General features: G+C 42.4%; 1 protein-coding gene across 1 annotated transcript; it reads left to right on the forward strand.

The window, feature by feature from the left end:
- The first annotated feature begins 3,975 nt into the window (after positions 1 to 3,975).
- Positions 3,976 to 21,282, forward strand: LOC138208770 (axin-1-like). Its single transcript, XM_069166875.1, has 13 exons — positions 3,976 to 4,221; positions 5,096 to 5,772; positions 8,248 to 8,441; positions 8,649 to 8,804; positions 9,989 to 10,123; positions 10,366 to 10,462; positions 11,209 to 11,346; positions 12,496 to 12,886; positions 13,977 to 14,154; positions 14,250 to 14,426; positions 17,076 to 17,375; positions 17,487 to 17,636; positions 17,717 to 21,282. Exons 2-13 carry the CDS (start codon positions 5,152 to 5,154, stop codon positions 17,841 to 17,843), a joined length of 2,664 nt encoding a protein of 887 aa, XP_069022976.1. The 5' UTR covers positions 3,976 to 4,221; positions 5,096 to 5,151; the 3' UTR covers positions 17,844 to 21,282.
- Positions 21,283 to 22,262: the final 980 nt, after the last annotated feature.

Consider the following 22,262-nt stretch of genomic DNA (forward strand, 5'->3'; position numbering starts at 1 on the left):
TAGACAGATAGATAGATAGATAGATAGATAGATAGATAGATAGACAGACAGACAGACAGACAGACAGACAGACAGACAGACAGACAGACAGACAGACAGACAGACAGACAGACAGACAGACAGACAGATAGATAGATAGATAGATAGATAGATAGATAGATAGATAGATAGATAGATAGATAGATAGATAGATAGATAGATAGATAGACAGACAGACAGATAGATAGATAGATAGATAGAGGAAGCAGGGCCAGGTGTATTAGTGCCCCCCTTGTGTGATGACCTTTTCTTCAGCTCAGAGCTCCGACCTCTCTAATGCTCACACACACATAGTTGAGACTCATTATAGATTCATAAGTATCAACATGCCCCCAACCCCTCTTCACCAAGACATCACAAAGGTCAAGTTCATCTTCGTCAGTATTCTCTCTTTGTCTCCTTCCCTCTCTCCTCGTTGTCTCCTGGGGTCACTGTAGCAGCCGTAACGACACCAGCCTGTTGCCACAGGAACCTGTATATGCAGGTGCAGTGTGTATACAGTACGTGCGTATGTGTGCGGACTGTTGAGGATATAACCAAAGTAATGTGAATACATTTCCATAATGCCGCATGTTTAGCTTGGCTGTACAGTCCCCCTCATTGTTATTTTCTGAACGAAGCTGCTGCCTGTCTCCATTAGTGCCCTCTGAAAGTCATCTCGAGATCACTTACTGAACAATGTCCCACCGATTATCTGTTTTAAATGAGGAAGCCAAAGGGTGTTTCATGGTGTAAGTGCAGCAGATTTTCATGTTTTTGAATAAGTTTAATAAAGCTTTAACTGCACATATCCTAAGAGTGGAGAGTACTAACAAGATATTGACCAAGAACGTCAATATCTTTGATATTTACATAAATAAATGTTACATTTTATATAGAATTAAATTCAAATATAGACAATAGTTTATATTGTAGATTTGTTCAAACAAACACAGGAATTGTATGTACTTTTCAGGTTAGTGTCCAAATATGCCACTATTAAATCAGCCTTAAAAGACTCATTTTAATCTATATAAAGACATTAAAAGAAACAAAATGCTAGACAGTATCTGTTATATATCATGATATCAATATGATACCTTATTGTTCTGCTCAAATTCTACTAATTTATTTGTATATTATTACCTAAAAAGAAAAGAATCTGGGATACACGAGGGCTATAGCGCTGATGTGACACTGAAAAGATGTCTGTTGCTCCATTTATCTTTAATGCTGTGTATGGATATTATTGTTGTTTCCCAGCTTCAGGTTGTCATGGTGAAGCAGTCCATCCAGGAGTGGGCAGAGATGAGGACAGGTGTCGGGACCTCACCTGAGCCACCAGATCCTGCTCACCTCTTCATGGCACAGCTAGCCTGATAGGCTCTCAGGAGGCGCGGTAAGTACATCGTCTGCAATTTAAAGGGAAAATAAAATCCCTATAGATTCATCTTCTTGAGGTGATTATGACATCTAAAGACAAATCCTGTAGCTGCTCTGAAGACAGTAAATAATGACTGACGTGGTCATTTTAGTGGTGTATTTTCACACCAACTCCATAATGATGTTGGTAATTCAGTGTGTTGGTGGCCTGATTTGCAGTTTTTGGACCACTGGTACTGCTGTTACTGATTTTTGCGATGGGAATTAGTACTTTATTAGTTTATTAATAGAAAAACAAAAAACAAAACAGGAGCCACAGGAATCAAAGTTCACTCTTAACCTCGGAAACAGCAAATTCTGTAGCTTATAATGACAATTTGCACACCTATATTTCCATGACAGCTAAACTCCACCTATAGATTAAGTTCATATGGTATGATCAAAAGCTCCAGAAAAGCTACTGCGTTTTAGTGATATTCTTTTATTGTTTTTTTTGTTGTTGTTTTTTGTTTGTTTTTTAATTCCACACTTTCTTTAGTCCTTGTTTTATCAGAAGAATTTACAAAAAAAAAAGGCTCATGGAAACAAATTCACGTGATAAAATCCCATATGAGCACGTGTGAATATCACGTCAGATATTTGTCGTGTTCAGTGTAAAGCATGCATGGAATAATACACATGTGGAATAAGATGAGAGAAGTCCATAATTTGGTGTCTGGGGATTTCAGACACTTGCATGAAAATATGACTTTGACTATACGTGTCTATTGGCAATATTGAATACCCCCCCTCCCCTCCCCTCTCTCTGTCTCCCTTCTCTCTCCCTCTCTCCCTCCCTCTCTCTTTCTCCCTCTCCTTCTCCTTCTCTCTCTCTCTCTCACACACCAGCCGGTGGCAGCTCGGTGCTCCTGAATGACTGACAGCCCGGCGGAGCGGAGTGACAAGCGGGATGCTCAGGTGGCGGCAGCAGCGTGCTCCCTCTGTCCTTCTGTCCCGTCAAGTCTCTAATCCAGTGGAGATAGGCTCCTTGAACTGAACACCTGTTCAGAGGTGAGTCGCCTCGTTCCTTTGTTGGTGTGAAACACGTGGGCTGCTTCAGATTTGTCTCGCATTCAGACTGGCTGATTGACCGGAGCAAAGTGATCTGTAACCTGGGCATGCTGGGGCTGGGTTTTTTTTTTGTGTCCTGGCTCTTTTGTATTTGTCTTTTGTTAAATATATCCAGACTTTTTGTTCATCTCTATGGGAAGTTATGGTAGCTACAATCGGTTTATCATAGATCACGTAATAACTTCTAATTGGAGTCTATTAAAAGGCTGGCGGTTGTATTGCAATTCCTTTCATTTTGTCAAATTATGCAATGACCCGTTGTTGTCGACGGGGGCGCTGTTGAGCGTATTTTCGCTGACATAGAACAGTGACAGATAGAACTGATATAACCTGTAAACTCTGTTTCATAACTTATGTTAATGCACCGCCGGTGGTTGGAAGTAATGCTAAAAGTTCTTTTCCGAATCAAATTCAAGTTACTTATACTTTACTTCAGTGGGTTAATTTATGATAAAGAATTCCGGTCTACTGTTAATGAGAAGCAAAAATTATACTTTTTACTCCAATACGTTTACCCGACAGCTCCAGTTATTTTCCTATAAAGATTTCACCTACTATACTTTTTACCTACAAACGCTCATAATGTTTACAGTATAATATTCAAGTACTGCTTACGCATTATAATGTGTAATAACAGGGGTCAATCTGCCTCTTGGTCCCTATTGCTTGTGATACATAGGCCAAATTTGCTGATAATAGGCTACTTGTGTATTGTGGTATTTCTACTTCTAATTAAGTCAGTGATGTAAAAATGTCCTCTACCACTGTGCCCTACATAGCTATGGTTAATAAAAAATAATACAAAATATGGTGAATAAACTTTAAATACATATCATTAGAAGTACACACTTGTTTTAGGAATAGGCCTTCTGAATCAGTGTGAACTGAAAATCATCAGATGTAATCCCCTGGAAGTGCTTAAGATACGTCTCTGAATAGTGTCATTCACAATCAACAGTACACTTTCTAAAATATAAAGCCAATACAATGTTACTCGTAAGCTGAGGTGGTGGGAAGTAACTAAGTACTTTTACCCATCTACTATACTTCAGTGCGAGGTACTTTAATAATTAGCGATAAAAGAAATGTACAGCTATACAGTAAATTAAATCACCCAACATTAAACAAAATAGCTTTTATGCGACCAGTTGCAACATCTAAATGCCGCGTACATGTTAATGCACCAATAATAATAACCAAGCTTTGTAATAATGCAACACTGACAAAAATCCATTTTTGCCAACATATTTGAATTACGTTTTGTTCATAACACTTATCTTACTTAATTTCCCCTACAGGACGTTTACTTGTAACGGCGTGTTTGTACATTGTAGTATTGCTCCCTGCAATTTTGAAAAAAAAACCCCAAAAAAACCAACAACAACAACAACAACAACAAAAAGTTGAAAGGATCTGAATGTTATTTTTCTAAGTTCAGCGCTCGATGACGCGTTTTGTCGTTTCTATCCGTCGCGGTTCTATGTACGTCCGACACTGCGCACGCAGTCGGCGAGCACGCACGTATCCTCTCGCTCAGTATTATTGCTGTGAAACCAGCCACCATGGGGAGTTAAGGGCAAGACGACGGGCTCGTTTTCCTTTCATTTATTTTAGCGTCCGAAAGCTGTCCATATGCTGCGTTTTTGGAGCACACTGTTCGCGCCGGTATCAACAATGCAGCGGAATCCGGGGAACGGGCTTTCAGAGACGGTAAGACGAAGACGACCCCTCCGGTGGGGAGCACCGAGCTAAGCTAACCCAAAAAAAAAAAAAAAAAAAAAAAAAAAAAACTAGCTTTAACAAACCGAGCTAGCTGGCGCTGCAGCCGAGCAGAGTGGAAAACGTGCTTTCTTGTTTTGTGTTTTTGACCTCACGTCGGCCGTTTTTGTTGTCGTTGTTGTTTTTTTATTATCCCGAGTTAAATCGGGGGAAGGAAAGTTTGCGTCGCTTCTTCTTCGCGAGTTTTGCTCGGCGCGGGCGCGATCCGGGAGAGTCCACGCTGGTTGTCGGAGCGGTGTCGCGTCCAGGCCCGTGTTGTGCGGTTGTAGTGGAGTTTGTTTCGGTACCCATCCCCCACCGTCTCCGCAGGCCAAGATGAATGAGATCCTCACTTCAAAGCGCTGGTGACATTGCTTGCGAGGGCCGGCCGGCCGGTCGTCCGTCCGTCCGTCCGTCCGAGCACCTGGACGTTTGTTGGTTGTTTGGAAAATGATGTTCCGTGTTTCACGAACCGTGAAGTTTGACAGCTGTTAAAACACGAGGAAAGAAGAAGAAGAAGAAAACTTGTTGGTTGAACTTCAGCTTGCAGATTTGTTGAGTTGTTTTTGGTCACAATGGAGCTTCACTTTCCAATAGAAAGTAACTGATCATATCATTATGAATCCCTCATTATAAACTGCATTGCTCATCATCTGAGTTTGTTCTATATATACACATATATATATATATATATATATATATATCTGACACAGTGAAGGGGTGAGAGATGAGTTGGTCGTCTTTATCATCGTAGCGTTGTTGTATGTATTTCCTTTGAGTCACCCTCTATTGCTATAACTAACAGCTTTTCTTGTTTCCATTATAGGGAGAATTGTTTGACAGCAAAGTCGTTGCTAGAGGCGAAGATCTGACCTCAGAGACATGAGTGTTGTCAGAGAATTACATGGGATTGGGTACAGGGGCGGCGGTGGGGTTGTGGCCTCCCTGAGCGGTCCTACCCACTTTACCGAGGATGCTCCGCGACCCCCAGTTCCTGGCGAGGAGGGATCTGATGTGGACCTCCCGGTCCAGTCAGTCAACACCCGTCCAAACCCCCTCTCCCAAACCTTAGGCTATCCCCCGTCATCCTCGTCATCTAAAATGGGGGATCCGTCAAGTTACACGCCCTCCTCATCGTCTGCGACCCCGCGTCGCCCCGACCTGGACTTGGGCTACGAACCCGAGGGCTCGGCTTCACCAACTCCACCTTACCTGAAATGGGCCGAGTCCCTTCACTCGCTCCTGGACGACCAGGAAGGTATCCAGCTGTTCAGAAACTTCCTACGTCAGGAAGGGTGTGCAGACCTGCTCGACTTCTGGTTCGCCTGCTCGGGGTTCAGGAAGACCAGCCAGGAGAAGAAGGCGAAGCTGGCCAAGGCCATCTACAGGAAGTACATAGTGGACGGAAGTGGGATTGTCTCCAGGCAGATCAAAGCAGCCACCAAGAGCTTCATCAGAGACTGTGTGGGAAAGCCGCATCCAGACCCTGCCATGTTTGAACAGGTAATTAAAATACTCATTTCATGTTTGTAAAGATTTGTCACAGGCTGTATTTTTGAAACTGAAATGGGGAAGTTCAGCACCGCTAAAGGATTGAAATTTAAGGATGTCTGAGGTACGAGCCAATACAAAGCAGCATTGCAATGCAGGCGGATAGGATACATAACTGAAACTGAATCGTAGCCTGGCTCCACCGGCCTATTGCTCACCGCATCCGTTTTCTTCACTGTGATTATGGTCTGGAAACCCTGTTCACATTACGGTTCGCACAGCCATTCCTAAGGGCCGACCAATCGGCAACAAGTATTGGTGGTTAAGTGCAATTACATTAAAGTCAAGCTATTTCTTTTCTAAATGTAGATGCTGTGGTGGTAGAGTTTCAGCACATATGCTCATCAATGCTGGAGGCGAAAAGCTGCTCCAAAGGTTTCAAAATGAACTCGAGGTCTATGCCCATTGGATCTAATGTGTGTAAACCATTCTTAAGAAGCGGGACCAGACCCATATAGTCACGCAGGGAGTTTTGGTCTGGCAACACCAGACTAACTGAATTGTGCCTGCGGGGAAGATAAAGCATGAGCTCACAGACTGGTGCTGAAAACATCTCCCCAATACACTGTTATGAGCCTACGAATCGTTATGAGCCTATGAATCGTTAATAGTTCAGTGTCAGTATTTACTGAATGATTTGATGAACTTCAAAGCCACATCTGCTTTCATCACATCTTCTGCAGCCCACCGTGGGACAGGCTAGAAGTTTTAGAGAGTATGTCTGTTTTTGAACATGACAAATTGCAATTTATTTGTAATATAGAGAGTACGTCTGTGTGTAAATTAATCTTCTGTTAGAGGTCGGCGATATGGCCCTAAAATAATATCATGATATATCTGGGTATTTGTGCAATTTGGCATATTTGACAATATGACAAAATATGGAAAATGTTGTTATTCATTTTGATACAATTTCCATAAAATATGTGTTAAAGATTAATATGTCACTATAAACATAACGGTATTCCTTCAAACACTCGGTAAAAAAATAAACAGACGTGATCGCTCAGTTCTTAAGTTTATAAACAACAGTCAGATTGTGTGCAGTGCTGAGGGGGGATTTGGGGGCGCAGGAGAGCTGCTGCCGTCAGCGGCTTCTCGTTACTTCCTCACCACCGTCGGCAGGCCCAACGATGTTTCAGCCGGATTTTCTGACGTTCGGGGTCGACGTTTGTCCATTCGTAACTTTAGGTTTGGGCTTTTCGTAATGACTCGACTCGTTCACCCGGAGGAGCCGCAGGTGTCAGTGCCGCTCGGAGGGCAGAACCCTATTCACCTGCACCCCCACCCTCAACCTGCACCCCCTCTATCAGCCTAACCTCCTAAACTTTAAATTGACCTTAAACCATTGCAATAAAAAAATTAAAACAATACATCTGAAGTTTAAAAACTCATTTCTGCTTGTGTTTGCGTCACTCGACATAATTCAATACGATTACACTACATTGAGGTTGTTGGTTGTTTTTGTAGAAATACTGGTGGTTATAATTTAAATACTGGCTTTGAAGTATATTATTATCATGATACTTTGTGCAGGATTAATATTGTTTTAATGAAGGTTGATGCTCAGAGCCTTTTAATATGCTGTAACTTGAATGAACCTGTTTGCTGGGAGTTGCCACAATGCATCACTGTGGTGACTGCGCTGAAAGAGGAGAGACTGCTGGGTCATTTCATTGATAAGAAAGCGTTACATTTTACAAGCACCTTGTATTTTTGTTCTCGCTCGCCCCGCTGTGCCCTCCTTAACCCTCCGTCGCTTTCGGCCTTCTTTTAGTTCATTTTCGATGCAGCCTCAGTCGGCTGAATGTGTTCAGAAGACATAATCTGCGCGAGACGGCTATCACGGGCCTTTAGCACAGAGCAGCATTAAACTATATAAAAATTACATCGACTTTCGCTCGCTGTTGATTTGTTTTCTGTGGGTGTGTTTTTAGAAGGTTCTGGGAATCATTAAATGTTGTTTAAACATCAGTACAGTAAATCTCTAATAAAAACCAAAGCTAAGCTCTGTTGAACTTGAATTCAAACCAAGTTAGAAGGAAGGCTGCAAAATTACATCAAGTGGTGTATGTGAAGTCTTTTACATCGACTGCCAGTGCGAGTTTAACACTCCTCTCTGCCAGTCCGGACTGGGTATCAGAGCAACTGAGTAGTCGGTTACATAAAAGCAGGTTTACCCCGAGTAACTGTGCCAGTCTGTAAGTGCTATCGGTTTCCTATGAAGCCTACAGTGCTTGTTCTAATGGATGTTCCCATTTATGTTCAGAAGTTAAGCAATGTTCAGCACAATTCAAGAGAACAATTAAAAGCCGGGAGCCAGGTCAAAATCTTCAGTTTCAAAATAGTTTGTCATTGATTAGTGAAAAATCTTCAGGGGTCATTTAGTTTTGTAGCACGTATGTGACCACTGTGTTTGGCTTGCAGGCTCAGACGGAGATCCAGGGCATGATGGAGGAGAACACCTACCCTTTGTTCCTCAAGTCCGATCTGTACTTGGAGTACACCCGGACAGGAGGAGAGAGCCCCAAACCTAACCCCAGTGATCAGAGCCCTTCATCGGGGCAAGCAAAGCCTGTGCCAGGGTACTTACCCACACTCGCTGAGGATGAGGAGTGGAGGTGAGATGAGCGCCACAGTGACCTGGAACTATTCATCAAATAATTAATAATCAATTCCACTGACTTTTCTCAGCTGGTCAGCTCTTAAAGCCAAGAAAGTTCTCTGAAAAGAGCAGTAAAAAGAACACGCACATTCAGTGTTTTAACCATTAAAAACAAGAGTGCGTGTGACATTTGAATAACAGATATAACTTCATCTGAGCTTAGGTGTGGAGGAGGAGGAGTGAGGGAAGTGGAGGAAGAGAAAGATGAGGAGGAGTGTGGAGACACACCAGCTGGCCGGCTGACTCACAGCCTGCTGATGCAGACGGCACCGCAGAGATCCTCAGCCAACAGGAGGAGGCAGGACAGCAGGGAGTACAGGTGTGTGTGCGAGTGCGTGTTCATAACGTGAACCATGATATCTTGAAGTTCGGTATTGATGTTCTGTTAGAATATCCCAGCTGAGGTCACTGTAATGATGCAACGGTGATGTTTGGTGCTCAAAACAGCTTCATTTGATCATCTGACAGATTCTCTATTGATGCATCATTCAAAGAGACTGAAATATGTGCAGAATCCGACACTAGAGGGCAGCTGTAAAAAGTATGTCTGTGCTCATCTTAAGCCTGTTTAAGATGTGCGTGCAGGACTTTGTCAAATTACAGTAAGCTTTGAACTGCAGATGTGGAAACGACGCTTTAATCTTTTAACATTTAAGTCAAACTGAATATGTGTGAATATTTAATCAAGGTTTTTTTTTTATAACTGAAACACCCTTTTTTTTTTTTTACTTAAACCACAGTAAGCTAATTACTAATATTACTGAACTGGCGTCCTGAGCAAAACAAAAATCTGAGTAGAATTTACTTGTTTCTTTACAATCTTTTCAATATTAGAAAAAATATTGTGTAAGTAGAGACCAAAGGGTATATTGGCTAGCTGATGTTTTTGGCTGATATTAGCCACTTACAGATATATACATTTATAGCTGATATAAAAACAATTTTTTTTTTTTTTTTTTTTTTTTTTTTACAGAAAAAGATTCTTGGTGTAAATTAGACATCGTTCTATTCGTGTGTTATTAATATTAATAATAATAATAATGGTTAAATTCTTAGTGCACAGATATCAGTGTGGACAATAAACTAAAATAATCTGCCTCGGTAACATTGGGACACAAGTGTCAAAAGTGTGGGATAATTTCATTTTAGGGATCAATACAAAAAATATATATTCTGTACATATATAAGATGTCAGCCAATATATCAATAGTGGAATTTTTTTACTCTGTAATATTGGTGGAATCGACCCCAAAAATCCAGTATCTGCCTGACTGTAAAAACAAGTATACGATATGAATATTGAACGATTTTGACCCATGTTCTGTGTTCTGGCTTTGAAGGAATAAGTGATGCACTCTTGATTGTGTAGTTTAAAAAAAAAGCAAATTAAAAACTGTAATTAAAAGCAACCAATGTGGTTGAGACCAAAAATGTTTTGAAAGTTGGGAAAGAACCTGTGAAAATTGATGCAGCGTCATTTTTAATGTGTGGATTGGTCCTCAGGCCGTGGAGAGAGCCGGTAAACCCGTACTACGCAAACATGGGCTACGCTCGAGCTCCAGCAACCAGTGCCAACGACAGTGAGCAGCAGAGCATGTCGAGCGATGCAGACACACTGTCTCTGACCGACAGCAGTGTGTAAGTACACACACACACACACACACACACAGAGAGTTGCTGCACTCATTAATGAATACACTCAGTTCTTTATCAGTTCAGTTTCTGTTAATCTGCTTAAAACCAACACACATCTGAATAATGTTTAAAAAAAAAAACAGTGAAGACCTGTGGTTGATTGGTGTGTGTGTGTGTGTGTGTGTGTGTGTGTGTGTGTGTGTGTGTGTGTGTGTGTGTGTGTGTGTGCGCGCGCGCGCGTGCAGAGATGGTATTCCTCCATACAGATATCGGAAGCAGCATCGTAAAGAGATGCATGAAAGTGCCAAAGCCAATGGACGTGTGCCCCTACCTCATATACCTGTGAGTAAAGCCTGACGTCAGCTGTATTCATGTAGCGCTGCATGCAGAGGGAGATATCTGATACTACAAAGGCTGCTTTACAATTCGTCAGGTTGTCTGTGCTCATCTTAATCCTTCACTTTCTTAATTATTATCCCGCCTACAAATGCAAGAGGTATACCGTTCATTGTTTTCCGACTTATGTTTTAATGCCTTTTTTCACACGAGATTTCCACACAAAATTAAACAGCGGCTCCTGGTCGCTTCACCAGCAGTCAGCACTTATTTCCTTTCCCCCTCTTTGTTGCCACCAGTTTGTTTTTTGTAGTAAAGTCATTTTGACACAACCCATGCTGGCAAAATGCGGGTCGACTCGGGGGTCGACATTAAAGCAGCAATTTTACAAATTGATATGAGACAAATTATTATTCGAAGCACTTTTATATGACTGACAACACATCTCAAGGGATAATTCATTATCAGACAATAACAAACAGTTCAAGGTCGGCAACCTTCTCACAGAAGTTAAGATACCTTTATGACCTTTTAAAGATTTTTCTTTGTTGGAACTAGATTATCTCAAGTCCAGGCAGCGTGTTTCCCTTCACAATGGTTGTACTGCTTCTTTCCTCCTTTTATTTCTCACTGTTCCCCGTCTCAGATATGTTAAGTTTCATGTTAATTTACAAGCGTGGCATTTCAATTTTGGCCACAGATGTGTGTAGGAATTTGCAGCATATAATTGTTGCGCTCGTGTCTATATACAGCGCACGTATCGCATGCCAAAGGACATCCACGTAGAGCCGGAGAGATTCGCAGCGGAGCTCATCAGCAGGCTGGAGACGGTTCTCAGAGAGAGAGAGGCTCAGGAAAGACTGGAAGAGAGGCTGAAGAGAGTACGACTGGTGAGTGCACAGCTGTGTATGATTCATATTGATTCTGAGAGGTGTGATTAAGTCATGCTGCTCCGTGGTCCCTTTAAAAATACATATGTTGGGCATTATGTGGGATATTTACTAGGGTTCGCCGATATTTCGCATCTTTATTAAATCGCTGATAAAAATTAATTGATAAAAAAAATGCGCTGCTTTGGCTCTAAAGCAGCATCTCTCAGTCTGCAGTCACCACTCTGTGTTGAGCAATGTCCCGCCCACAACTTTATCTGATTGGTTACATCTTATGAGTAATGGCCAATCGACGCTGAGAACGTCTCTGCTACGGAAGAAGTTCGCTTTGCTTCAGTGGCAAAGATTGAGAAGTCATCAGCAGCTCAGAAGACTGTTTCAAAGGTAAGACAGGAGACACGGCAGAAGTTAAAAACACCACAGTCCTCTACGCTTGGGTTGCAAAATCCTGCCCCGCCAGGACCAAACCAGATATTTACTTCATCCCTTTGCTCCCGCTTCATTTCAGCTCAGTCTGAGAGTCGCTCATTCATTTTTCTGTCACTGAAAGTCTCGCAGATTTCTGTGCTGCTGCTTTTCTGTCCGCTCTCTGTGCATCACGAAGGCCGGTGAACAGAGAGGACGCAGGTGAACTTTACTCCACTTTATAACAACTACACTCGTTACGTGACTGTAAAAATCCCCGCAATAAAAGCTCAATGTTAAGCTATCAATGAATAAACCCAAACACATTTTAAAATCATCTATCAAACATTCTGCCGGTGCTTCAATAAATGATTTATTTGTTTTTACAATAAATAGCCCACATTGCACTATACCGTCATAATAAGATGACATAGTGGCAGCATTCATTAATTTAAAGTTATTTAGATTAAATTGTGTTAGAATTTGTTATTCCAAAATTCTGACAAAGCTTTTTAGTTTTACTGCAACTATATATCGGTTTATCGGTCTCCTTGTTTACCAATAATCGGTATCGGCCCTGAAAAAGTCATATTGGTGGATCCCTAATAGTTTCAGTGAATAGTGTCGCACAATCACACAAGTTTTAATTTTTAGTTTTCTTTGGATTTTTTTGTGACGTATGTGTTGGTTTACTGTAGTTTGTCCATATCCAGAAATGTAATATTTGTATTTTGTCCTCAACAGGAAGAAGAGGGGGACGATGCTGACATCTCCATGACAACCTCCATGTCTTCTCATAGCATACCACTCCCCCTCCCCTCATCGTTTCCACCTCTCTACGGCGCCCGTTACTCAGAGACCACTGCAAACACGGCAACAGTCGCCACTTACGGCGGCCTGGTTGCCATGGAGGACTCCCATGACGACGACCCAGAATCTATTTTGGACGAGCACGTGCAGCGGGTGATGAAGACGCCGGGCTGCCAGTCGCCAGGGGCAACCAACAGCACCTTAGGAGGAGGCGGTCGACACACTCCTCCCAAATCATCACGCTCACCCGACGGGGGAACCGGGCCGCCTCACTACCCTCCGCACCGAGGGGGGGGTCACAGTCTGCCTGCTGCGCCGGTCAAAGGTAGGAGGACGCGGAGGGAAGGAGGGGACGGGAGGGACAAGGGGACACGCTGGAGAGCCTGTTCTCTCCTGTGCTGTGCTGGTGCACATAACGCCAAACACTTTGACTCCATCCCATCGTACAGCGAGACTATTCTACCTCCGGTTCTTCTCTAGTCAGATGACGGCACATCATCTTCTGTGGCCTTCTACCATATCTAAATTAAAAATTGAATTAAAAAGAGCAAAAGCAACAAGGAATTATTTCATCATTTCCTGACCTCTGTCCTGTTTGGGACATTCCATCATGATGATTTTTATTCATTTTGAATCCTCATGGATGTTTAATAGTTTCCAGATAAAGATGGTGCTCGACGACAAAGGAAAAAGAGATATCAGGCTTCATTGTTTTGTGATTTGAATGGGATTATGTCGACTGAGATAGGGCTGTGCCATATCATATAATTTACGATAATATTATCATTTTTAAGATATTAAAAAAAGTATATTGTCATAATGGCAACGTCGGCTTGTTGACATTACGGTATGTTGTCATTAGGCAACAACTGGCACAGATGTAAGCGGCTATTGTTTATACAGAATCTGAATGTCACTTTTAGATATTGTTGTTGTTTAGAAACTAAAGAGCTGAGATCATTTTTGTGTTGTTTTTTGCTGAATGTTTGAAGACAAACTTAAGTTTGTGCCGATATAAAACTAAAATGCTTGTTTTGCTGCAGTTGTATGTTCTTGAAGTTAATGATGAAATATTTTTCAGTATTATCGCATTCAGTACATCATCAACAGTATTGTTATCGCAATTATTGCGAGGCCATGTCACCCACCACTTATTATGAGAACATTTTACAATGTTTCCCACCTTGGACATTAATGTACAGAAATACAAAGACCTGCAAAAACAACACAGTTCTGACTTAAATATAAGATTTAATGAATATTTAACAGTAAACCATGGAGATTGGCTCGTCAGGTTTGGCAGCATATGAAATAACCCGTGTTGTGACTGCTCCAGGTGTCGGGTGAAGCTATCTGTGTAGGATGTGTTGAAGAAAGGCTTGTATGTCACTAAGGAATCCCGCCCTGCGTCTCAGGTATGCATCACCACAAGCAGCTGTATCACCACCGAGGACGAGAAGGACAGGAGGAGGCGGGCGGCAGGTCTCAGGCCAACTTCCTGTGGAACGGGGAGCCGGCCAACCAGTACACGGGGAGGAGTCGAAACTACGCCGACGGAGCAGGCGCCAGCACACTCGAGGGGATGGGGAGCGGGTAAGCAGGCGTGTTTCGGTTGGCTGCGCGCTGTCTGTGCTGTTCTGGGTTCGTGTGACGCTCACCTGGTTCATGTGTGCGTGTTCACTCTGCAGTAGTAAAGGCAGCACGCTGTCACGGCGAGGTTGTAAGAAGACCTCCGAGACGTCAGGCAAAGGTGATGAGAGTGGGCGTGGCCTGGAGACCCAGGTACCAATGGAGGACCTGGAGAGAAACCAGAAGATCCTGCAGTGGATGATGGACGGAGACAGACAGAGGAAGAGCTCTCATAGGTGAGTAATATTATGCGTTTCATTCATGGTTAATATAAAGATATGACTTGTGATTAATCTTTTTGGAAACTAATCTAATTTATTAACGGCAAAATGGTTTACAAATTCGATTTAATGCGCGACAGCTATATTTATTGAATCAGGTGAAGGTTAGGAGTCAGTAATAGGACGATGGGGGCTTCACTGGTAAATCTTGTTTGTAATGTGACATAATACAGTGGGGCAAAAAAGTATTTAGTCAGCCACCAATTGTGCAAGTTCTCCCACTTAAAAAGATGAGAGACGCCTGTAATTTTCATCATAGGTACACTTCAACTATGAGAGACAGAATGGGGGGAAAGAATCCAGGAAATCACATTGTAGGATTTTTAATGAATTAATTGGTAAATTCCTCGGTAAAATAAGTATTTGGTCACCTACAAACAAGCAAGATTTCTGGCTCTCACAGACCTGTAACTTCTTCTTTAAGAGGCTCCTCTGTCCTCCACTCGTTACCTGTATTAATGGCACCTGTTTGAACTTGTTATCAGTATAAAAGACACCTGTCCACAACCTCAAACAGCCACACTCCAAACTCCACTATGGCCAAGACCAAAGAGCTGTCAAAGGACACCAGAAACAAAATTGTAGACCTGCACCAGGCTGGGAAGACTGAATCTGCAATAGGTAAGCAGCTTGGTGTGAAGAAATCAACTGTGGGAGCAATTATTAGAAAATGGAAGACATACAAGACCACTGATAATCTCCCTCGATCTGGGGCTCCACGCAAGATCTCACCCCGTGGGGCCAAAATGATCACAAGAACGGTGAACAAAAATCCCAGAACCACACGGAGGGACCTAGTGAATGACCTGCAGAGAGCTGGGACCAAAGTAACAAAGGCTACCATCAGTAACACACTACGCCGCCAGGGACTCAAATCCTACAGTGCCAGACGTGTCCCCCTGCTTAAGCCAGTACATGTCCAGGCCCGTCTGAAGTTTGCTAGAGAGCATTTGGATGATCCAGAAGAGGATTGGGAGAATGTCATATGGTCAGATGAAACCAAAATAGAACTTTTTGGTAAAAACTCAACTCGTCGTGTTTGGAGGAGAAAGAATGCCGAGTTGCATCCAAAGAACACCGTACCTACTGTGAAGCATGGGGGTGGAAACGTCATGCTTTGGGGCTGTTTTTCTGCAAGGGGACCAGGACGACTGATCCGTGTAAAGGAAAGAATGAATGGGGCCATGTATCGTGAGATTTTGAGTGAAAACCTCCTTCCATCAGCAAGGGCATTGAAGATGAAACGTGGCTGGGTCTTTCAGCATGACAATGATCCCAAACACACCGCCCGGGCAACGAAGGAGTGGCTTCGTAAGAAGCATTTCAAGGTCCTGGAGTGGCCGAACCAGTCTCCAGATCTCAACCCCATAGAAAATCTGTGGAGGGAGTTGAAAGTCCGTGTTGCCCAGCGACAGCCCCAAAACATCACTGCTCTAGAGGAGATCTGCATGGAGGAATGGGCCAAAATACCAGCAACAGGGTGTGAAAAGCTTGTGAAGACTTACAGAAAACGTTTGACCTCTGTCATTGCCAACAAAGGGTATATAACAAAGTATTGAGATGAACTTTTGTTATTGACCAAATACTTATTTTCCACCATAATTTGCAAATATATTCTTTAAAAATCAGACAATGTGATTTTCAGGAATTGTTTTTCTCATTTTGTCTCATAGTTTAGGTATACCTACGATGAAAATTACAGGCGTCTCTCATCTTTTTAAGTGGGAGAACTTGCACAATTGGTGGCTGACTAAATACTTTTTTGCCCCACTGTATATCGAACATAAAATGAAAATCTGTCAATTAATATCAGTCAACAACAACAAATTGTTTACCGAGGATTTCTCAAATGATTATGTAAGCTCCAATGTTATGTCCAACGATGTGTATCATTTTCTCCACAACACCACTGTACCAGATGCTCCTTATCAGTGTGGTGCTTCATTTCTGTCATCGTCCATGCGTATGTTCATATGCCGCTCCGTTCCTTTCTCTTGAACGTGTTATCTCAGTCGATGGAGGGAATTTCACCCAACGTGGCGCAAACGGTCGCGAGTCTCCACGATGAACTGATGACATTTTGGTGGTCAAAGGTCACGGTGACCTCACAAACCATGTTTGTGGCCACAACTCCAGAATCCATCTGCTAATTATGACAAAATTTCACACAAATATCTGATGGAATAAAATGATGAAATGATAGCATTTATAGCCCAAAAGTCAACTTTACCGTCGCATCATTTTCTGAAATAAACCACATTTTCTGCCCATTATTCAACTCCAATACTCAGGAACAGAAATTATGACAAAACTCCCCTTCTGCATTTATATCTAGGTACATTTCTAGTTTATGACTGTATAATTCAAAAAATGAATTAAAAGTAGTATGGTAGCTATGCTATGTTTGTTCAGCAGGCATTTATTGCCTTGCTCAGCCCCGTCCTCATGCAGACACCGTCACCGTGAGCAGCAGTTAGAAAGACAGACAGTTTACACCAAAAACATGTTGTAGGCACTGCCATCTCTTATTTCTGTGTTTTGAAGTGTCCATAGAAAAAAAAACCTACTTCAAAGTTGCCTCTGTTATTCTGGTTGTTCCTCCAGCGGCAGCACCAGCAGCTCCAGGAGGACGGGAACCAGCAGCGAGTCGCCCCGTCCCACTTCAGTGGAGCGCCCCGGAGCCGTGCACCCCTGGGTGTCCGCCCAGCTGCGCAACAACCCCTCCTCAGTGTCCACCGCCATCCCCGGATCATCGTCCACCCAGGTCCAGCCTTCACACCCTTTCATCCAGGACCCAGCCATGCCCCCCAACCCAGCCCCCAACCCCCTCACCCAGCTGGAGGAGGCTAGAAGGAGGCTGGAGGAGGAGAGGAGGAGGGCGGCACTACAGCAGGCCAAGCAGAGGTACGAGTCGGGTCAACTGCTCTGTACATAGCTCCAAATCACATACGTGCCTTCGTGTTTTTATGTGCACGGGTCGTTGGGTCTGTTGACATGGATCTTCCTGTTTCCAAGGCACAAGTCTGGGAAGCGCCAAGTGTGTGAGAACATGACGGTCGCATACTACTTTTGTGGAGAGCCAATCCCATACCGAACATCAGTCAAAGGCCGTGTTGTGACTTTGGGCCAGTTCAAGGAGCTGCTTACCAAAAAGGGCCACTACAGGTGAGAGGACGTGGTTTGAAAACCTCAGTGTGTGGAGGAGAACATACAAATTCCCCTGACACCTCTTTGCTTGTGTGCAGGTTCTACTTTAAGAAAGTGAGCGACGAGTTTGACTGCGGCGTGGTGTTTGAGGAGGTGCGCGACGATGACGCCATCTTGCCCATCTTCGAGGAGAAGATCGTCGGGAAGGTGGAGAAGGTCGACTGAGAATTTGGGGAGCGGAAAAATGAACCAGAAAAGATCATCAGAGAAGAGGAGACGGGAAGAAAACATTCAGGTCGGATGGAAGTTCACCTGCGAGAAAAACGAACGACGGCAAGTAGAAAGATGGAGGGAGCGATGTGCGACAGGAGGGAGATGGTGCTGCATAGTCGAAAGCTCGAGTATTAAGTAGGTGATTATGTTTCATGGGAGATCGGATTCAACACCTGGATCAAACCCACATAAAGCAAAGAAAGCTTGGCCAGGTGATGGAGGAGCGGAGGAGAAAAACATAAATTATTTCACTTGTCCTGTCTCCACTGTGGATATTCAAGGAGAGCTGTTTAAACACGATGTCTGACCAGTCTTCCACTTCTACTGCGATGGATGGGAAAAGGGTGAGGTATGGGGGGGGGCGACTGCTAGGAAGGAGAGAGGATCAAGTAGTCTTCCACTTGTGCTCTGGAGGAGTCTGTCCTCCGCAGACCATTACGATGCTGCTACATTACCACGGAAACTCTTCAATTGGTGCTCGGGACAAAGAGAAGCAGTTCGGTTCCTCTCCGGAGGCGAGCTGCCTTTCGGTGTCTCCCTTCCTCATCAGCTGGAGACAAGGGGAGAGGACAGAAGATTTCGGGGAGCGGAACTTTTAGCCTGCTTCTCCTCTCGTTGACTTCATAGCCTCAACACAGAGAAACTTTCTCGCCCTCGATTCCTAGATGTCATGTAGTGATCTCTCTCACGTCAGACACCTTCAGACAACAGTTCTCTGCATAACTTGTTTACCAAAGCTACATATTTTTGATAAAGACAAGTATCCTAGCTACTTGTTTTCATTTTATTTGAATCGTGTATGTACAAGGCAGGTACTATTACTTATTATTGCAGCCTAATTTCGTCATATCTCAAGTTAATGTTGTATTATTGTGTATGTTTTGAAGCTAGTTCATTAGTCATTTCAGGGCAGCCGTTTTGTTTGTTTGTTTCCACTATACCACCTCACTGCACCTCAATTCTCTACTGTTTACCTTTCAGTCCTGCTTTCCTACAAGAGGGAGTTTAAATATAGGATAACTGTTGTTTTTTTTTTCACCCTCAAAATCCTCATGAAAAAGACCACAATACATGTCGTTCCTAACAGGTCGCACTGTCCCCTCGTGTAAATCACAATTTTTTTTTTCCTGTGTACGTAACTCGGAGCTCAGTCACGGTGCCTGCCTGCCCGGCCAGTGCCATTACTGTGTAGAATGATTATTCTGAAGCGTGCTGTTTGAGCGTGTAAGCCCGTGTCCGTAGTGTTTGCCTGAACTCAGCCAAAGAGCATATTGTGTGTCCCTACATGCGTGTCTGTGCAGTCCAAGTCCACAAGTATCAAATGGTTGTTGTTTTTTTTGCCCATCACGAGCTGAAGGAAATTTGCGTTTCCTCCTCAAACATTTTAGCATCACGTCAAGAGTTTAATGTTTGCCGTTGTAAAGGGTCCGTGTGTAGGATTTAGGACGATCTATTGTCAAAATAAATAGTATTTATAATTGTTTTCATTAGTGTTTAATCACCTGAAACCAGCAACCGTTGCTTTAGAAAGAGCCCTTCGTATCTACACGGGGAGCGGGTCCTCTTCCACGCGCACCATGTTGCACCGCCGTGTTTCTACCTACAAGGGTTGAACCGAACACGGCTTCTACAGAAGGCCTTTTGGGGTTTTCCCAGGCCGCTCTTCATTCTCTTACGTGCTTGAAAGGGGGACGGTGAAGCGAAGGGTGTTCAGCTGGTTGCAGCCTGCCACCTCACCACTAGATTCCACTAAATCCTACACACTGCTCCTTTAACGAATACTTCGACATGTTTGGAAGTATTCATTTTCTTATCAAGAGAAAGAAAATTGATCCAATCCTCATATCTGAACAGTAAATATGAAGCTAAAGCCAGCGGCTGTTAATTTACTGTAAAGAATGAAAACAGGGAAACTGCTAGAGTGGTTGTTGAATGAGTTCAACTTACCCTGGTGGTCACAAAAGATTATTTGAATTCAATTATGAAGTTACGTTGTTTATTTTTTTTACTACTAATATTGTTTTAATTTATATGAATTAAAAAAAATGGAATATCAAATATTATCCCATCACAATTTTCTAAAGCTGGTGGTATCCTACTAATTACTTATTTTGTCTGACAAACAGTCCAGAACTTAAAAAAATATTTGTTTACCATCAGGAAAGACAAAAATGCTGGCGGTGGAGAAGCTGCAACCGGACAATGTTCAGTATTTCTGCTCGAGAAAAGATTGCAAGACATTCAGCTCGAACTCGAAATGTAACGTGTTAATTGGGAAACTTTAAAGTTGCCGATATCCGGACGAAGCCAAGCGAACTGTTACCAGGTTTTTATCGTAAGATAAGCAGCTGCTGGCTGTCGCTTCACATTTACTGAACAAACCTGTCGAGAAGAAAAATCTCAAATGTCGAACTAGTCCTTTTTAATCTGCTTACATCAGCACCATACTGCCAGAGCATCATGAAGCCCAGTGCAGACGGTGCACGGCCGACACACCAGCTGTGTAAGCTGAATGTAATGTTTTCTCCACTATGTCCTCAAAGGAATGACATCAGCGATCATATCATACCATGCCGGGGTTTTGTCTTCAGTGTTGCCCTCGAACTGTCGGCCCGGTCGAGCGCGTCGTCGCAGCTCTGCTGGTAGTTAAATGAATGTCTTCATCCAACAAATGGCTCCTGCAGGAATGTCGAGTAGAGTTTTGTCCTGGGTTCGGCCCAGCAAGGGAAGCGTAGGATCACAAAACGTATTAGTCTTTACTCCAACCCATTATGCCTTCAATATGAAATTAAAAATGTAAAAATGTATTTGTTTATTAAAAAAAAAAAAATTTAATATTAAAGATCACCGAGCATGTTCTTTATAAGGAATGTTTTCCGGATGAGTTGAATTATCTATTTTTGTTTTTAACGTTTGTGTGCAGACTGCTCCGGCCCTCTGATACGATGTCTGTTTTGTGAGGAAGAACACCCAGGGACAGATGAATGACAACATTTGTGACGAGTTGTTTCTTGTGATTATGATTTGATGGACAAAACAAACAACTGTTGCGTTGTTGATTTGTGTGAAACACAGTGCCTTTATCATGTTATCTTTCAAAAAAAAAAAAAAAAAAAAAAAAAAAAAGTTTATTGAACCAATCCATGCTTTTAATGTACGTTTTTATTTTCAGTCAGTCCCGTTGTATTTTTTTAGCTGCAGTCTTGCTTTTTCTTTCACTTCTGATCAACCCTCTGCTGTAAATATGTACATTATCATTTCATACGTGTCTTCAGACCTGCACCACATGTCCATGGTGTTTCTGTTTTTCAACGCCAAGATGTCACTGTGCTGGTTCCACTTGTACATTTCTTTTAAAAAAGGTACTTCATAATAAAGATGTTGAATAAACCCGTCCTCTCCTGTGTTGTCATGGTAAAGAAAACGGTTCCTTTACACAGCAGATGCTTTGTTACTACAAACACTATGGATGACACCATTTATAATTAAACCAGGACATTATATACCTGTTGTCTTCCTCCAGTGACCACGCCCACTTCCTCTATGAAGGCTCTTTTACACTGCCGGGTTCGGTAGTTCAGTCCAGGTTTCAAGTTCTTGTACCAAAGTATTTACATTTTCTGCCACTCCACCCCACAAGTTTAGATATTAACCCTGTGCTTTTGACTTCAATACATTGATGTGACGGCACTAATTAAAGATCAGTATGCAGGTGAACATTTTAATCAAACACATACTCATTCAGATAGATAGATAGATAGATAGATAGATAGATAAGATAGATAAGATAGGTAAGATAGATAGATAGATAGATAGATAGTTACTTTATTAATCCCCAAGGGGAAATTTTTTTCACTACAGCAGCATTTAGATACAGGAAAGAAATTAAATAACAGTAAAAAAATATTAAATATAAAAATGCACAGTATATACAATAAAATAGAATAAAATAAAATCGAATAGAATAATTAAATTAAAACTAACTAAACAATAGTGCAATTTTTTTTGTTTTTCTATATTTAAACAACCAAGAAAAACAGACAACGGTGTTATTGTTGTGTGATGGATTTTGCCAGAGGTGAGTTATTGTACAGTCTTATTGCGGTGTAATAAGGCTTAAATATATGTTGTGTTGAGAGATTAGACAGAATATCGTGGATGAAACAGGTTCCACATTGACAAACTGCTTTGCTGCTTTCATGTTATTCAGCAGTAATAATCCAAAACTCTCACACAGCAAACTTTGCCATTCAGCACAGACAGTACTTTTAATGCATTTTTTTCTGTCGTACACACATTTTTACATGGGTGAAAGATTTGAATGCATGAATGTTAGAAAAATTACTCAAGAGGCTTGGTTCAAAATCAAAC

Source organism: Embiotoca jacksoni, unplaced genomic scaffold (assembly GCF_022577435.1).
Source record: "Embiotoca jacksoni isolate LCO1_2020_lvr unplaced genomic scaffold, fEmbJac1.0.p SCAF_4, whole genome shotgun sequence".
Classification (NCBI taxonomy): Eukaryota; Metazoa; Chordata; class Actinopteri; family Embiotocidae; genus Embiotoca; species Embiotoca jacksoni.